We start from the raw sequence: 13,435 nt of genomic DNA, 5'->3' as shown, positions 1-13,435 counted from the left end.
TTTCCTTCCAAAAAGTAACTTAAAAACACCAAACTATCAATAGGCACGAGAATTCAATCCTGTGGGATTCAGATTATTTTAGGCAAAAATTGCAACAATATGCTTAGTTCAGTCTAGTTTGGGTTTTGGCTACAGTATGTTTTTGTGTGCTTCTAAAAAAAAAAAAAAGGAAAGAAAGAATTTATTTGTTTATTTTCTGTCATTTTGGTTTTTCCTTTCCCTTATTAAGCCATGCTGTGGTCAGTACAGTTTCTAGTGCAGCCTCCTGCTTTGGTTATTTAAACAGTAAATTATAATTTAAATTTTCAATTGATTTTCCAATCCGTTCATCTGAACAGATGTCCAAAACAACTCAGATGACTTTACAGTGAGCCAAGAGTCACTGTGAATTCTTAGAGAACTCTCTGGCTCCCTCCATGAGGAGCTGCAGGGGGAAATATTTATTTTATAGCATGAAGCTGAATGCGGTTTTTTCTTCTTCTTTTAAATATATGCAAGTTTCTGATCACTTAATTTTTCAGTGTTCTACAGGGGTTTTTTCTTACTTTTATGAAGGCAAGTATTGTTTGGAGTGGGTGACCCTGCCGAACTAGGCCTGCTTCTAATCTATTTTTGTATCAAGACTATTTTTGGCTACTTTGAGACTCCTAGACTTAAAGCAGTCTAGGAAGGGGCAGTTCTCAGCTTTATAAGGATTCTCAGCCCTTCTAGACTCAGAAGAGTCAGCTTTAGAAATGCAGCCTTAATGTACAAAGCAGGTCTTTGTACATGATCTTGGAGGCTTTTATGACAAAGACCTCCATAAATATTTATGGTACTCCATAAGGAGACAGCGGGTCTGAAGAGACACCTGGCTTTGAAATGGCTCACGTTTTTGGTAAATACTTCACTGCAGTGACAGAGGGTCACTTCTTCTGCCTGCTGTGTAACAGCCAGTGTAATCAGCATTTTGTTTCACAAGTAATAGGGTTCAGCTCTCAAGAGCTGCAAAACAACTTGGAAAGTATGTAGAACTCCCTGAGCAGGGCAGTGCTAAATCACACTCTGTATGCAGGAAGTCATAGCAGCTGGCTTTAGAGTAAGAAACTCATTGATTAGCAGTTTGTGTGCCAATGAAAATACCTCTGCTTCTGCCAAATGCCCTCTTGACCTCTTCAATACAAGTGTTTCTTATTGAATCAGCCCAAAAACTGCTGTTATTCTTTGAAGGATTTATCAGATCTTTTGGAACATGGTTGTTTCTTTAAGGTTCTTTGCATCTTACATTATCAAGCAAAGTTCCTACTCTTTTGCAGAGCTGACAGCATATGAGCAAGAAGGTAGGAAATTTATTTTTCCAATGGAAAATAAAGTGGCTGACTGAAATTTGCCAAACTACAAGTTGTCTTTTACTCACTGTTCAGGAGAAGTCCTGGATTATGAAGTAACCACTACTCATGGTGTTTCCGTGGGAGAGTACTTCAGAGGTCTGCATCTGGTTTTTTTTGTAGCTCAAGAACTTAGACAAGCTTGAGACAAGGATATTTGTCTTCCATCCCAAGTTCTTGGGGTTTTAATCTCATCAGACTACTTAATTACAACAAGAGGTGCCCGTACTGCTAGACTTCTAGAAAACACACTGAAGTTCCACACAGCTCCTTTGCTGTGATTCCTGCCAGTGTTCACCTGTTGAATCTGCTGCTTCATCTGGAAGTACTAGTAATCAGTAGCTACAGCATTTGCAGTATTTCTTATAGACTAAGGGGAGTTCTGGATGACCATGAGCTGGGCACAAGGCCATGCTGCCCTTGTTTCCCTGTTTGTTTGTGGAGTTTAGTGAATTCAGCCCCAGTTCTTCTGCCATAGATGTCAGTGGGTACTACGTCTGCTTGGGCACTGTCAGAGTGAGGCATTTCCTGAGCAAATTATCCTGTGTTTTTATAATTCAGGTGATTTTTAGTCTTCCTTTTTCTAGTTTAGCTTTTTTTTTTTTCTTTTTCTTTTTTTTTTTTTTCCCCAGGGAGGAAAGCAACATATAAGCAATGTAAACCTTAATTTAAAGGTCTTAAATATTTATGAATTTCCCTGGCCTATGTGTACACTCCATATTCTTACCCTTTTATTCCCTACTGTGTTTGTCAGTGGTTTCTGGGCATGTCAGGTTTCAGCTAACAATTTAGTCAGTAAAATGTTTCAATACACATGGAAATTGAATGAGTAATTCTATTAATATCAGTTACTCCAGTTCTAAAGAGTTTACTTATATGCTTGAAAAGCTTGAATTAAAAGTTAGTTTATAAGCTGAGGACAGTGACTATCTTCCTAAATGAATACACTAGTTAGCTTTTATGAATTTTCTTAACATAAAAATAAATGAGTCAGCACACCCAGAGACAAATATTCTTATAATGAAGCTCACTCTTTTCATAAGCAGCTTTATGAAAGGCAGATCCCCCAGCTTGTCTGAAGAGTCATTTTTCATCAAAACTTACAGGGTTTTACAATAGAGCAACCATAAAGGAGAACAAGGATCAGAAAATCTTAAATACCTATTAAAGCTCAAAATAACAAGTATTTCTTGATACTTAAAAAAACCCACCCTGTTACATTAATCAAATCACCAATCCTTTGGCACAACATAATACATAATTTTGCTTTATTGTGCTACAAATTAAGTAGCAACATGATGGCTGTCTTGATCCATCTAAAATAGATTGATTTCACTAGGACAATGGATTTTTTCCAATATATTAATAAGCTTAATAAGGAGACTTAATTTGTCTTGGTTTCTCAAATACTGCATTATTTTCCCTTGTAACACCTCTAGCTATCCATTTCCCTCCATCCTTTTCCAATACAGTGAGAATCAATTATACTGCATCAGCTTGACAGCTGGCACTCAATATGTAACAAAGTTACAGAAAGAGCTATTTCAAATTGCATTTAATATTTTCTATAAGGAGCAGAGTAATGACATGCATATAAAACAGTTCTGGTGAATGAATATCTTTGCACAAACTGCCGCCTACTTGGGGTGGAAAACTGGCAACTGTACAAGAGTTTGCACCTCTTCTGTTTTTGCACTGAGACAGTCATGCATCCATAAGAAAATGGCATACATGCCTCCTCTTTTATCTTCGCTCTGCAGTTTTAGCAGATAAAACCAAAACTGAAGGAAGACGTGAGCGGGCAAGTGTAATAAAGTAATTCACCTCATATTTAGATGCTGACTTAATTTAAAAACACTTTTCTAACTTACTATCAAGGTACCAATTAACAAGGAGCTGAGTAGAAAATTTTGTGTTCAAGACTGAGCTCTGGCTGATGTCTAAAGCACAAAGAACTCATTATTTCAGTTCAAAGTCTAACTTTCTAATATGATTCTGAAAGGATGTTTCATTCTGGTTGCAGGAGTTAAAATTAAGGGCCTTACTTAAATGTACTGAAGACAAAAATGTCAGGTCAATGGAAATATTCCTATGAATTTCTTTGCTCCTACTATTTGTTGGGCAGTGTGTAGACTAGTGGGGCAAGCTGAATGATAGCAAACATCAGAATGTGAACTTTGGAGGATACAAAAGAGTGATTTTACAATAAGGAAAAGCTGTGGATTCTCAGATTTAATCTGGTGCTTTCCCATGTTAAATGGGTTGATCTGTATGGTTTGACAAAGCTGGTAGAAGTCTTAATAGTCTAAATGCATTTTTCAATAACTTTCTTGGCCGTTCTTTCAGCATTTCAAAGTTTGAAGAACGGTGCTGTTTCTTGTACGTGCTGCACAACTCGGATGACTTTCAAATCTATTTCTGCACAGAACTTCATTGTAGAAGGTGGGTCACAGTGTTATTTCAAAAAGCCATGGCCTGTGATGGGATAGATCCCTGCATGCACAACAGGGACTGACTGTTTCAGAGCTATGGTGAAAGCTGATCTGAGCATCCTCAGTGATCAGATCTTTTGTGTGAAATCTTAATGCACAGCACGCTGTGTACCTTAATACTCTGGACATCTGACGTAGGAAGGGTCAAAGAACAAGCTCCGGGAAACACTAGAAACAAACACAATTATAAAGCTAATTATTTTTTACACACACCTTTCTGGGATTAGTTTTGTAATACTTATCATATTACGGCTTACTAAAAGTGTTTGGCCCCAGTTCAACAAAGCATCCTAAACTTTAGAAGGACTTATTGAAGTGGGAACATTTGGAGTAGCAACAAAGTCTGGTCAAGATTTCTCTGTAACTGTAAATACAGTTTTACTTACAATTAAAAACCAGCGCACTTGATTTTCTTTATATTAGCATATGTTTACATAGGTAAGATTGTACTTGTGTCCCTGCAGGAAATTTGGCAAAGCTTTGTTGAACAAAATTAGGGGTGTCTCAGTTTCTCTAAGATGTGTTTCTGCTCCATAAGCTTGAGGCTGTGGTGTTGAATTGATCCTGGAAGCATTCCCAAAAGAAATTTCACATCTTTTTGTGCTAAAATGGCTGCAAATTTGCCTAAAAGCACTGCAGCACTCTCTATTAATGACTGGATCCACCTCAAAGCCCAGCCTTTAACTTGTTCTTTCATCCATTCCAACTCATATAGGTTCTTTTACCATGTTCATTCCTCTTCAAATCTGAGCTATTCTGAAGAGATGAGTAAGAAATATCTTGGGGTTTGTACTTGCATTCTTTCAAAAGGGTGAAATTTATAATAGTATTTAATAGTATTTTTTTAAATGAAAGGTTATGAAATAGACATCCTTTCCATTCAAGGAAAAACTTGAAGCTAGCATTCCTACACTACAAAAGCTCTTCCAAATGTAGCAAAACTTCCCAGCACTTCTCATGATGCTTCAGTGCTTTCAATGGACATAAAGAAATGGTGGTATAGGATGAGCATTTCAACCGAGCTGTGGATTTTGAAATACTAATTCCACTAATAATTTCAGATATCATGGATTTTTTTGCACATGTGAAAGGAGTAGAAAAACTTCAGATTTTGATGGCTAAATAACCATGTAAACAAAATTTTTCTTCTGACCAGCAAACTTGAATACTGAATTTATACTGGCTGTATAAATTATACTTATATATACACATTGTTATTACATAATATGTAGTCATATCAAAAAGTAATTACTGTACTTAATTCCTGTCTTAGTCCCTTCATTACTTTGTTCCTATACTTCTCAAGTTACTGTCTCAAGTGTGTGTTTGATTTTTTCCTCTCCTTTTTATTTTTGGTGCAGATTTTTTGACATGGTGAACAGTATCACTGAAGAAATGGGGAAGACTACAGAGGAAGGGGAATGTGATGGAGACTCTCTAGAGGTATTTGTAGTTTTTTTTCTCTCAGCATGCAAAATTATGGGCTTCTAGTCTAGCACTTCACTGAAGTAAATTTTTCATTCCTTTTCTAGGGATTAATGAAGTTAATTAGTGAAGTTACTGTTAACACTGTGTTCTCACCTGGAGTTTTATATGAACACACACCTAGTTGGAGAGGGAGTACCAGGCTATTGGGTGCAATGCAGCTCTTAAGGTGTTTAAGCCTTTTTTGAGGTGTCAGGGAGCAGAATAGAATAGAATACCTAAGCCCCTGTCCTATCACATGAAATTTTGGTGTCTTGAAGCTCTAGAGACATCCATAACTAACTGAGAGAGTCAGTGCTATGTGATGAATACAGGCAGCCCTCTGTCCCCTTTTTGATGTTGGCATTTTATAACACATTTTATAACATTCTCTCTCTGAAATCAGAGATTGTACTCAGGGAAACCACTGAGGTGACTTTTGGCAGAGAAAAAGAGCCTCTGTTGAGAACCTTAGGGTGCCTGTTTGTTTATTTTAGCAAAAAGAAAAGCAGTGGGTGACTTCGTTACAGTGGGTAAGTATTTTTGCAGGAAAAATAGCAATGTGCTAATGGTCTCTTAACTCTGTTGAATAAAAATGTAATTTAATAATGACGACAAAAAAATTGAATTAAGAGGCATGAGAATAATTCATTGTTGAAGCAAACTACTAAAAGAAGCAGCGAATTCTTTCTTTTATTAAAAAGATAGCTGTCTTTATATGCAAGAAATAAAAAATACTTTAACTGGGCCTAAGCTACTGGGTTTAGCACAGGAGTGAGTTTGTGAAATTCTGTGTCTGTGTTACACAAGAGGACATATTGGTAATCTCTCTAACAAATGTTTTGGGGCTGGCCTTAGACTCTTTGAAATTCAAACTGTGCTGCAACGACGCTTAATGCGCTGCAGTGCTGACTAACCTCCATTGCACCGTCTGCTGGCAGACCTGGCAGTGTCAGAATTGAGGCTGTGCTGGTTTTGGAAGCCGTGGGGAGGTCAGGAGAGCCCCTGGGAGGGATGAAGTGTGTCCTGCCTTGCTCCCAGCGCCCCATCAGGAGCCGGGCTCTCCGTCTGGCGCAGAGTGAGTGCCCTCTGTTGTCGGCTCTGCTTGTACAGCTCCTGCTGGCAGAGCTGCTCTCTGAGATGCGAGGTGGAACTGCACCCACTGGGTACAGCCCAGCTCAGCTCTTCCCTGAAAAAGGTACCTCAGAGGCCACAGGGAAACATTGGTATATCTGCACGGCATCCCAACCATCATCTTAAAGTGGGTGTTTTTCTCCACCCTCTGTGTTCTGCAGAAAGCTACTAGCGTCTTGGATGTCTTAGTTTGATCACAGGGTCAGGTGGAATAAGTGTTATCCTTCTGCTCCAGTTCATGTTGCTGTTGTTGTTTGCTCTGCAGTATGATTATGAGTATGATGAGAATGGTGAGCGAGTCATTCTGGGAAAAGGAACGTACGGCATTGTGTATGCAGGACGAGATCTGAGCAATCAAGTCAGAATTGCTATCAAAGAAATCCCAGAGAGAGACAGCAGGTATAGTAACTCTGGCTAATTCCAAATTTTGGGCATTACATGATTTCACCATTAATGTGTTCAATCAATTTGCTGATCAAGGAGTGCCTCTTCCACAAAGCTGCCAATAAATTACCTGTCTGTGGTTTATAGTGGTCATCCCTATCTTTGTAATTGGATGTTTCCAAGTTGTGGAGTAGACTGTGATCACAATTGAGAATTTAGATGTTTGCTGGGTTTGGTACTAGTGTTTTTTCTTTAAAACAAAATAAAACTAAACAAAAAAACCCGCTGAAGTGCAGAATATTACTTCAAACAGCTGGACATGAGCCCTATCTACCTAGACATCCTCCAGCAGGTCCTTATAAAAGACCAATTGAAATTCATTATTGGTGCAGTCCTATAATTCTGGGCCTGAATTGTTGATAAAGACATTTTTCTTTCTTGTTTTTGCACCAAATATTTTGAAGCCTCAACATTAGAATAAATCATGTGGAACAATCTCTTTGTTAATTTTTTTTTAATGCTGAGTTTCTCAGCAACCCTCTCTCCTGTTTAAAGGTTTCCATGTAAGGACAGGGCACTTAATGTCCTTAGTATTTGTGTATCTGAAGTCTTCCAGTCTTCATAGTCTTATGTTTTTTTGTATACATAGATTTCCAGAAATATTGAGATAAAAGTGATATGAAATTGAAAGAGTTTTCAAGTGAAACTGACTGCATTAAACTGTCAAGCTTAGCGCAGTTTCTTTTTCATGGGTCTATCTTTTTGGTTATTCTGTTCTGACTTGTTTTTTTTCATTGATGTTTAAAAATTAACACTTCTTAATCTTTTGGACCTCATTTATAGATTGGCTGGTCAAATGGGTATGTGGTCTAATAATTTCTCCATTTTCATAATCTTGTAAAGGTATTAGAACTTACATTATAGAGAGGGGAATCCTTCCATCCTCTATATTGTTATTCCAAGTTGAACTTCAATATATGTTATAATTTCCCAGAAAGTATGGCCTTAGTACATGAAACAATCTGTTGACTCAAAATAGTTGCAAGTTTTGTGTATGTTAGAATAAATTTTCTTGTAACAACTGTGATTAATAGAAAAATAGCCTGAATAGAGCAGTAACTACTTCAAAGGAAAAAAAAATCCACATTTTTCTTCTCCGATACACATTTTAAAAGAACTTTCAACAGAAAAGGCTTCAGGTTCAGTGTGCAAAGCATACCACAAAGAGAGATTATTAGGAAGCTGTTAGTCTTTCATCTAAATGTTTAGAGGCTTCCAGAAAGAATTTCAAGTATTATTCTTTTAATAGCAAAGTAAGAAACATTTATTAATTAATTTCTAGTTAATTGTAACCTGATCTTTTCACACTTTAAAAGAAGTCTACAGAAAGAAAACAATCTCTGAAGTTAATTTGTATTATTTTATAAGTAAGAATTACCACCTTTTGAATTTGTAAAAAATATTTAAGTTATGAGTCATGCAGGGGTGGAAATTAAAATATTTCTGAGCAAAAAACAGTGAGTCTTCAATTTTGCTATATGTTGAATAAAAGCTATTGAATAATATACTTATCAGGAAACGTTAGACTACAGACACACATTCTCCACTCCATCAAAGAGGAAATCAGGAAAAAAAGCCAGGACAGCTGCTTGAAGGAAAAAGCATCTCCTGGAAAACTCAGACACAAAAAGGAAGCCCACAAAGGGTGGAAACAAGGACACATGGCCTGGGAGGAATACAGAGAAACTGGATATTGTCTGAGCAGCCAGGGATCATGTTAGGAAAGCAAAAGTACCTAAGAGAATTAAATCTTGCCAGGGATGTCAAGGGCATTGTGAGAAGCTTCTGTCAGTACATGGTGATAAAAGGAAGGCTAGGGAACATGTGGACCTTCTCCAGGAAGAAACAGGAGACCTGGTTATCCAGGACATTAGAAGGCTGAGTCTTCAAGAATTGCTCCAGCCACACCACCCAAGTCACAGGAGGCAAGGGCAGGGATTGGGAGGATCAAAACCCACCCTCTGTAGAAGATCAGGTTTGAGGCCATCAGAGGAACCTGAATATGCACATGTCCATGGGGCCTGAAGAGTTGCGTCCATGGGTTGCCACTGACTGGAAAAGGGAAATAAACCCCCTGTTTTTAAAAAGGGAATAAGGAAGACCCAGGGAACTTAATAAAGGTTTCACCTCTATGCTGATTGTGGTCATGCAAGAGGTCCTCTTTAAAACTGTGTTAAGGCACATGCAAAATAATGAGATGGTTGGTGACAGCAGACACGACAACACTAAGGGCGAATCACACCCAACAAATTTGGTGGCCTTCTGTGACAGGGTTACAGCAGTGGCAGATATGGGAAGAGTGACTGACAAGGCCAGCTTGGATAAAGCCTTGAGCACCTTGGTCCAGTGGTAGATATCCTTGCCCATGTCAGGAGGGTTGGAGCGTTAAAGTCTCTCCCTAACTCCAACTATTCTATGATGATGATTAAGAATTTTTGTTCATATCATTTAAAGTCTTCTAGTGATTAAGTTCTAAAACAAAAAGTTCTTCATCCTAGGGAAAAATTTTCTTATGGCTTTACTTTATTGCAAAATTATTTTGTTCCTCAAGTCTCAACTGTGCTGTTTAAAAGTGCAGGAAGAAGAATTATAATGGTCTTTCTGCTGCTGCCCAGAATTAGTATCTCATTAGCAGAACTCAGGAATACAGTCTTTGATTTTGCATTTCTGTATGACTAAGAATGTAGTCAGAATCTTTATAACCATGTGGAGAGGTAAGACAAAACTCAAATTAGTTTTTAGTAAATGGACTCAGAGTTGCATAATCATACTTTTCATTAACCAAATAGTTATTTTCTGCAACAGTTGATCTCCAGTGGGATTTTCAGATCAGCACTTTTTTTTTTCCCCTACACTATTTTAAGAGTCCAACCTCCACTAGTATCTTGATGCTCTTTGAGGGAGAGGTGATAAAAGAGAGTGGAAATCACAGGTACTTTTACCATAACAACCTCAATTGCAAATGCTGTAACTACTTTTCGCATTTGGACTGACAGAAGGAGTTCAGTGTCCTTCATCTACCTGTCCTTCATTTCAGCTACCCTGAAAGTGTTGCCACAGATGTTGGAGCTTTAGAGAAGATAGCTACCAGACCATCAGCATATTGTCTGCATTTTGCCAGAAATACACAGAAAAAATCTGGCAGCTGACCCACCTCCAAGGGAAGCATTAGGGCAGGCCTAAGTTAGGAAGAGTGTCAAGGTGGACCTAATACATCACCTCAGCACATCACCTGCTGAGCTCTGGTGGTGTTCAACGCTGGAGACAGATCCTGACTCCAGAAACTTTCTTACCAAAAAGGCTGTTGAAAAGCACATCTCTTAAAAATGCTTTACACTGGATTAAATTTAATTTGGTGAAATTGTTTTGATCTGTTCTTTTAAATATCTCTCCATTAATTATTTCTGTTTTCTTACTCTGATACCCCATCTAGCCTTCAGCAAAGGCTTCTACTTTAAAATTTAAATGGTGATTCATCTTCATTATTGAAGTGTTTTTATTTATACACTAGCTTTATAGTTTACTAGTTCACTTTGTCACCAATATAAATCCAACCACTTTCACAACTGTTTAATCTCTTGGAGTTATAGTGGAGTTTATTTTTCAGAAAATGTTTTTCCTCACTCTATTCATGTTTGTAACATTTTGTGTGTATGAATACACAATATAGTATATATTTTGTATATGTTATTTGTATTTACATATGACCACATAATATTTTATTATGTGCCGGTCTCAGCCAGTGTTGTTAAATTCATTTAACAAATACTCATTTTCAATGTAAGCTGTTTCAAGGCTTTCTTCACTATGATGAAGAATAAACTGCTTCTTTGCTTTTCAGATACTCCCAACCTCTGCATGAAGAAATAGCTTTGCATAAGCATCTCAAACATAAGAACATTGTCCAGTATTTAGGTTCTCTTAGTGAGAATGGCTTCATCAAAATATTCATGGAACAGGTGCCAGGTGGTAAGTTTTGGGAGAAGACTGGTTAGGTTGTTTGGTTTTTTAGCATTTTAAAAGTATAAAAACATATAATAGGGCCATGAGACATATTTCACACAGGTGTTATATTCTACAGTGTCTGTTTCTGAGATCAATAGGGAAAACTGCTTGAGTAGTAAGATATGGTGTGCTACCAATAAATCTCAGATCATTGCTATAGCAGGTGAGCTCCATTTACCTACAGATCAGTGATGGACTGACCTTGGCTGGATCCCAGGTGCCCACCAAAGCCACTCTGTCCTTCTGCTCCTCAGCTGGATAAGGGAGAGAAAATGCAACTCAAGGCTCATGGGTCATGTGAAGGGCAGTGAGAGATCACTCATCAGTTACCCTCACAGGGAAAATGGACTTGGGGAGACTCATTTAATTCATTGTCAACCCAATCAGAGTAGGGTAATGAGAAATAAAGCCAAATCTTAAAAACACACTCCCCCAACCCCTCCCTTCTTTCTGGACTTAGATTCATTAGGATTTTCACTCCCTTCTCCTACTAGTGGTGCAGGAGGATGGGGAAAGTGGTCAGTTCATGGAAATTGTCACTCCTTCCTCCTCAAGGTAAAGACCCCTCACTTCCTTACCCTGCTCCAGCACAGATGGGGTCCCTTCCAAGAGAGACAGTCCTCCATGAGCTTCTCCAATGCGAGTCCTTCCCATGGGCTTCAGTTCTTTGCAAACTGCCCAGGAGATGCTGAGACTCTCTCTTTAATTGCACAGTCTAGTGGTGATGCAAGAAAGCATTTGACTGGAGAGGACTTTGGTTATAGATGAGATGCCTACACATAGATTGGGATTGATGCTTGTTGTTACTTTCTTTTCCTTTGGGGAGAAAGCAGAATTTAATTGGATTTTTATTCTCACTTTTTGCTCTCCAAAATTACAGGCAGTCTTTCTGCTCTTCTACGATCAAAATGGGGACCATTAAAAAATAATGAGCAGACAATTGGCTTTTACACCAAGCAGATTCTTGAAGGATTAAAATACCTCCACGATAATCAAATAGTGCATCGAGACATAAAGGTAAGGATTTGCAGAGAATGAAGCCTGACAGTGTTATGTAACTGCATAACCATTTTTTTGTCCTGTAATTTAAAAACATTTTTTCTGAAAGCTGTCTGTTATTCTGAACCATGAGTTACGTGGGTGAACCATTGTTGATTTCAATTGGCACCAACAAAATATGTTGGGGGTTTTTTTGTTTGTTTTAGGAAATTTCACATATAGCAACCTAATATGTGATAAAGTAGATACTTTCTGTTTTTAAAGACATGACTGAACTTTCATAAAATCTGACCAAAGTGAAGAAGATTGTAGATGGTATAATTAGCAAGTTCTTTTCCAAGGAGATTGCACATGAAAAAGTGCTTGGCTTGCTTTTTTTAAAAAAAGCCTTTTTTCTTCTTTTAGTATTCTTTAACTGAACTCCTTCTGGTAAGAGGGGAAATTCACTCTGAGATGAAGGTTTTGTTAATGGGATTGCATAAGGCAGGAACATTATTGATTTCTCTTTCATCTCCTCTCTTAAGAAGTCACTTAGTAAAGAGTGTGTTGTAGAAACAGGTTATGCAAAAAGTCTTAGATGAAGGGTCTGCAGAGAAAAATAATTGCTCTGCATGTTCTTTTCCTCAGGGTGATAACGTGCTTATCAACACATACAGTGGAGTGTTAAAGATTTCGGACTTTGGAACTTCAAAGAGACTTGCAGGAATCAATCCTTGTACTGAAACCTTCACTGGTATGTTCCCAGAGGAGATTTTTCTTATCCTCCCTCGAACTGTGTATGTAGGGTCAGAATCCACTGCTGAACTTTCATTGACTTCAAATCAGTATAAAAGGTTACTGAAAGAATAACTTTTGGATATGTAATCTTAAGCTACACGCTGTACTTGTATGCATTGTTCAAAGAGAGTGCTGTTTTGGATGTTCCACTTGTGACATCAAAGTCCTCTACAACAGAAGAGCTGTGTCTCTCCTGTGCTTTATTTGAGTCTGTCTCTCTTGTGCTTGTGTCTTTTTCATCTTGCTGATCTTTTTCTTTCATGATTGGCTGTCAAGACATTCTGACATAATCTCCAGAATCGCATATCTACAGAACCTGTCATTCAGTAGCTCCTCCTTCTGTTTGATAATTTGATTTGGGTGTTAAATCACGCAGTGGCACTACATTAAGTAGTTATGTAAAATGAGAGGTGACTGTTATTTTAATTCCATCCTTTGCTCTTCCATTGCTTCTGTAAAAGGAACAGAATGCAGGATGATGTGTCGCATTGATTCCCTTACTTCAGAAGAAAATGTTCATCTCACCTACACTTTCAGGTTTAGATTCCAGGTTTCTCTTTCTTTTCCTCTCTGGGTACAATTCAGAGCGCTTTACCATATTTTATTCTCAAGATATAAAAAATAAATGAAAACTAGCTCTGATCCAAAGCTCATTGACACATTTAGCAGTTGTCATTGACATTGAAAAGCAATATCCCGACCAGTAGGTGATACCAAATGCTTTAAGCACAAGTAATATCTTGAGCAGTATTT

General features: G+C 37.8%; 1 protein-coding gene across 1 annotated transcript in view; it reads left to right on the top strand.

Moving 5' to 3' along the window:
* Nucleotides 1-13,435, top strand: part of MAP3K5 (mitogen-activated protein kinase kinase kinase 5) — a 98,329-nt gene that overhangs the window by 66,422 nt on the left and 18,472 nt on the right. The window contains exons 13-18 of the mRNA XM_059841792.1: nucleotides 3,714-3,809; nucleotides 5,221-5,302; nucleotides 6,723-6,856; nucleotides 10,743-10,870; nucleotides 11,787-11,923; nucleotides 12,533-12,638. Of these exons, the coding sequence (XP_059697775.1) occupies nucleotides 3,714-3,809; nucleotides 5,221-5,302; nucleotides 6,723-6,856; nucleotides 10,743-10,870; nucleotides 11,787-11,923; nucleotides 12,533-12,638 (683 nt within the window). The remainder of the gene's footprint in view (nucleotides 1-3,713; nucleotides 3,810-5,220; nucleotides 5,303-6,722; nucleotides 6,857-10,742; nucleotides 10,871-11,786; nucleotides 11,924-12,532; nucleotides 12,639-13,435) is intronic.

This window comes from Haemorhous mexicanus, chromosome 3 (genome assembly GCF_027477595.1).
Source record: "Haemorhous mexicanus isolate bHaeMex1 chromosome 3, bHaeMex1.pri, whole genome shotgun sequence".
Taxonomy (NCBI): Eukaryota; Metazoa; Chordata; class Aves; order Passeriformes; family Fringillidae; genus Haemorhous; species Haemorhous mexicanus.
Note: the sequence above shows the minus strand (reverse complement) of the source record. Positions and strands in the feature narration are given on the sequence as shown.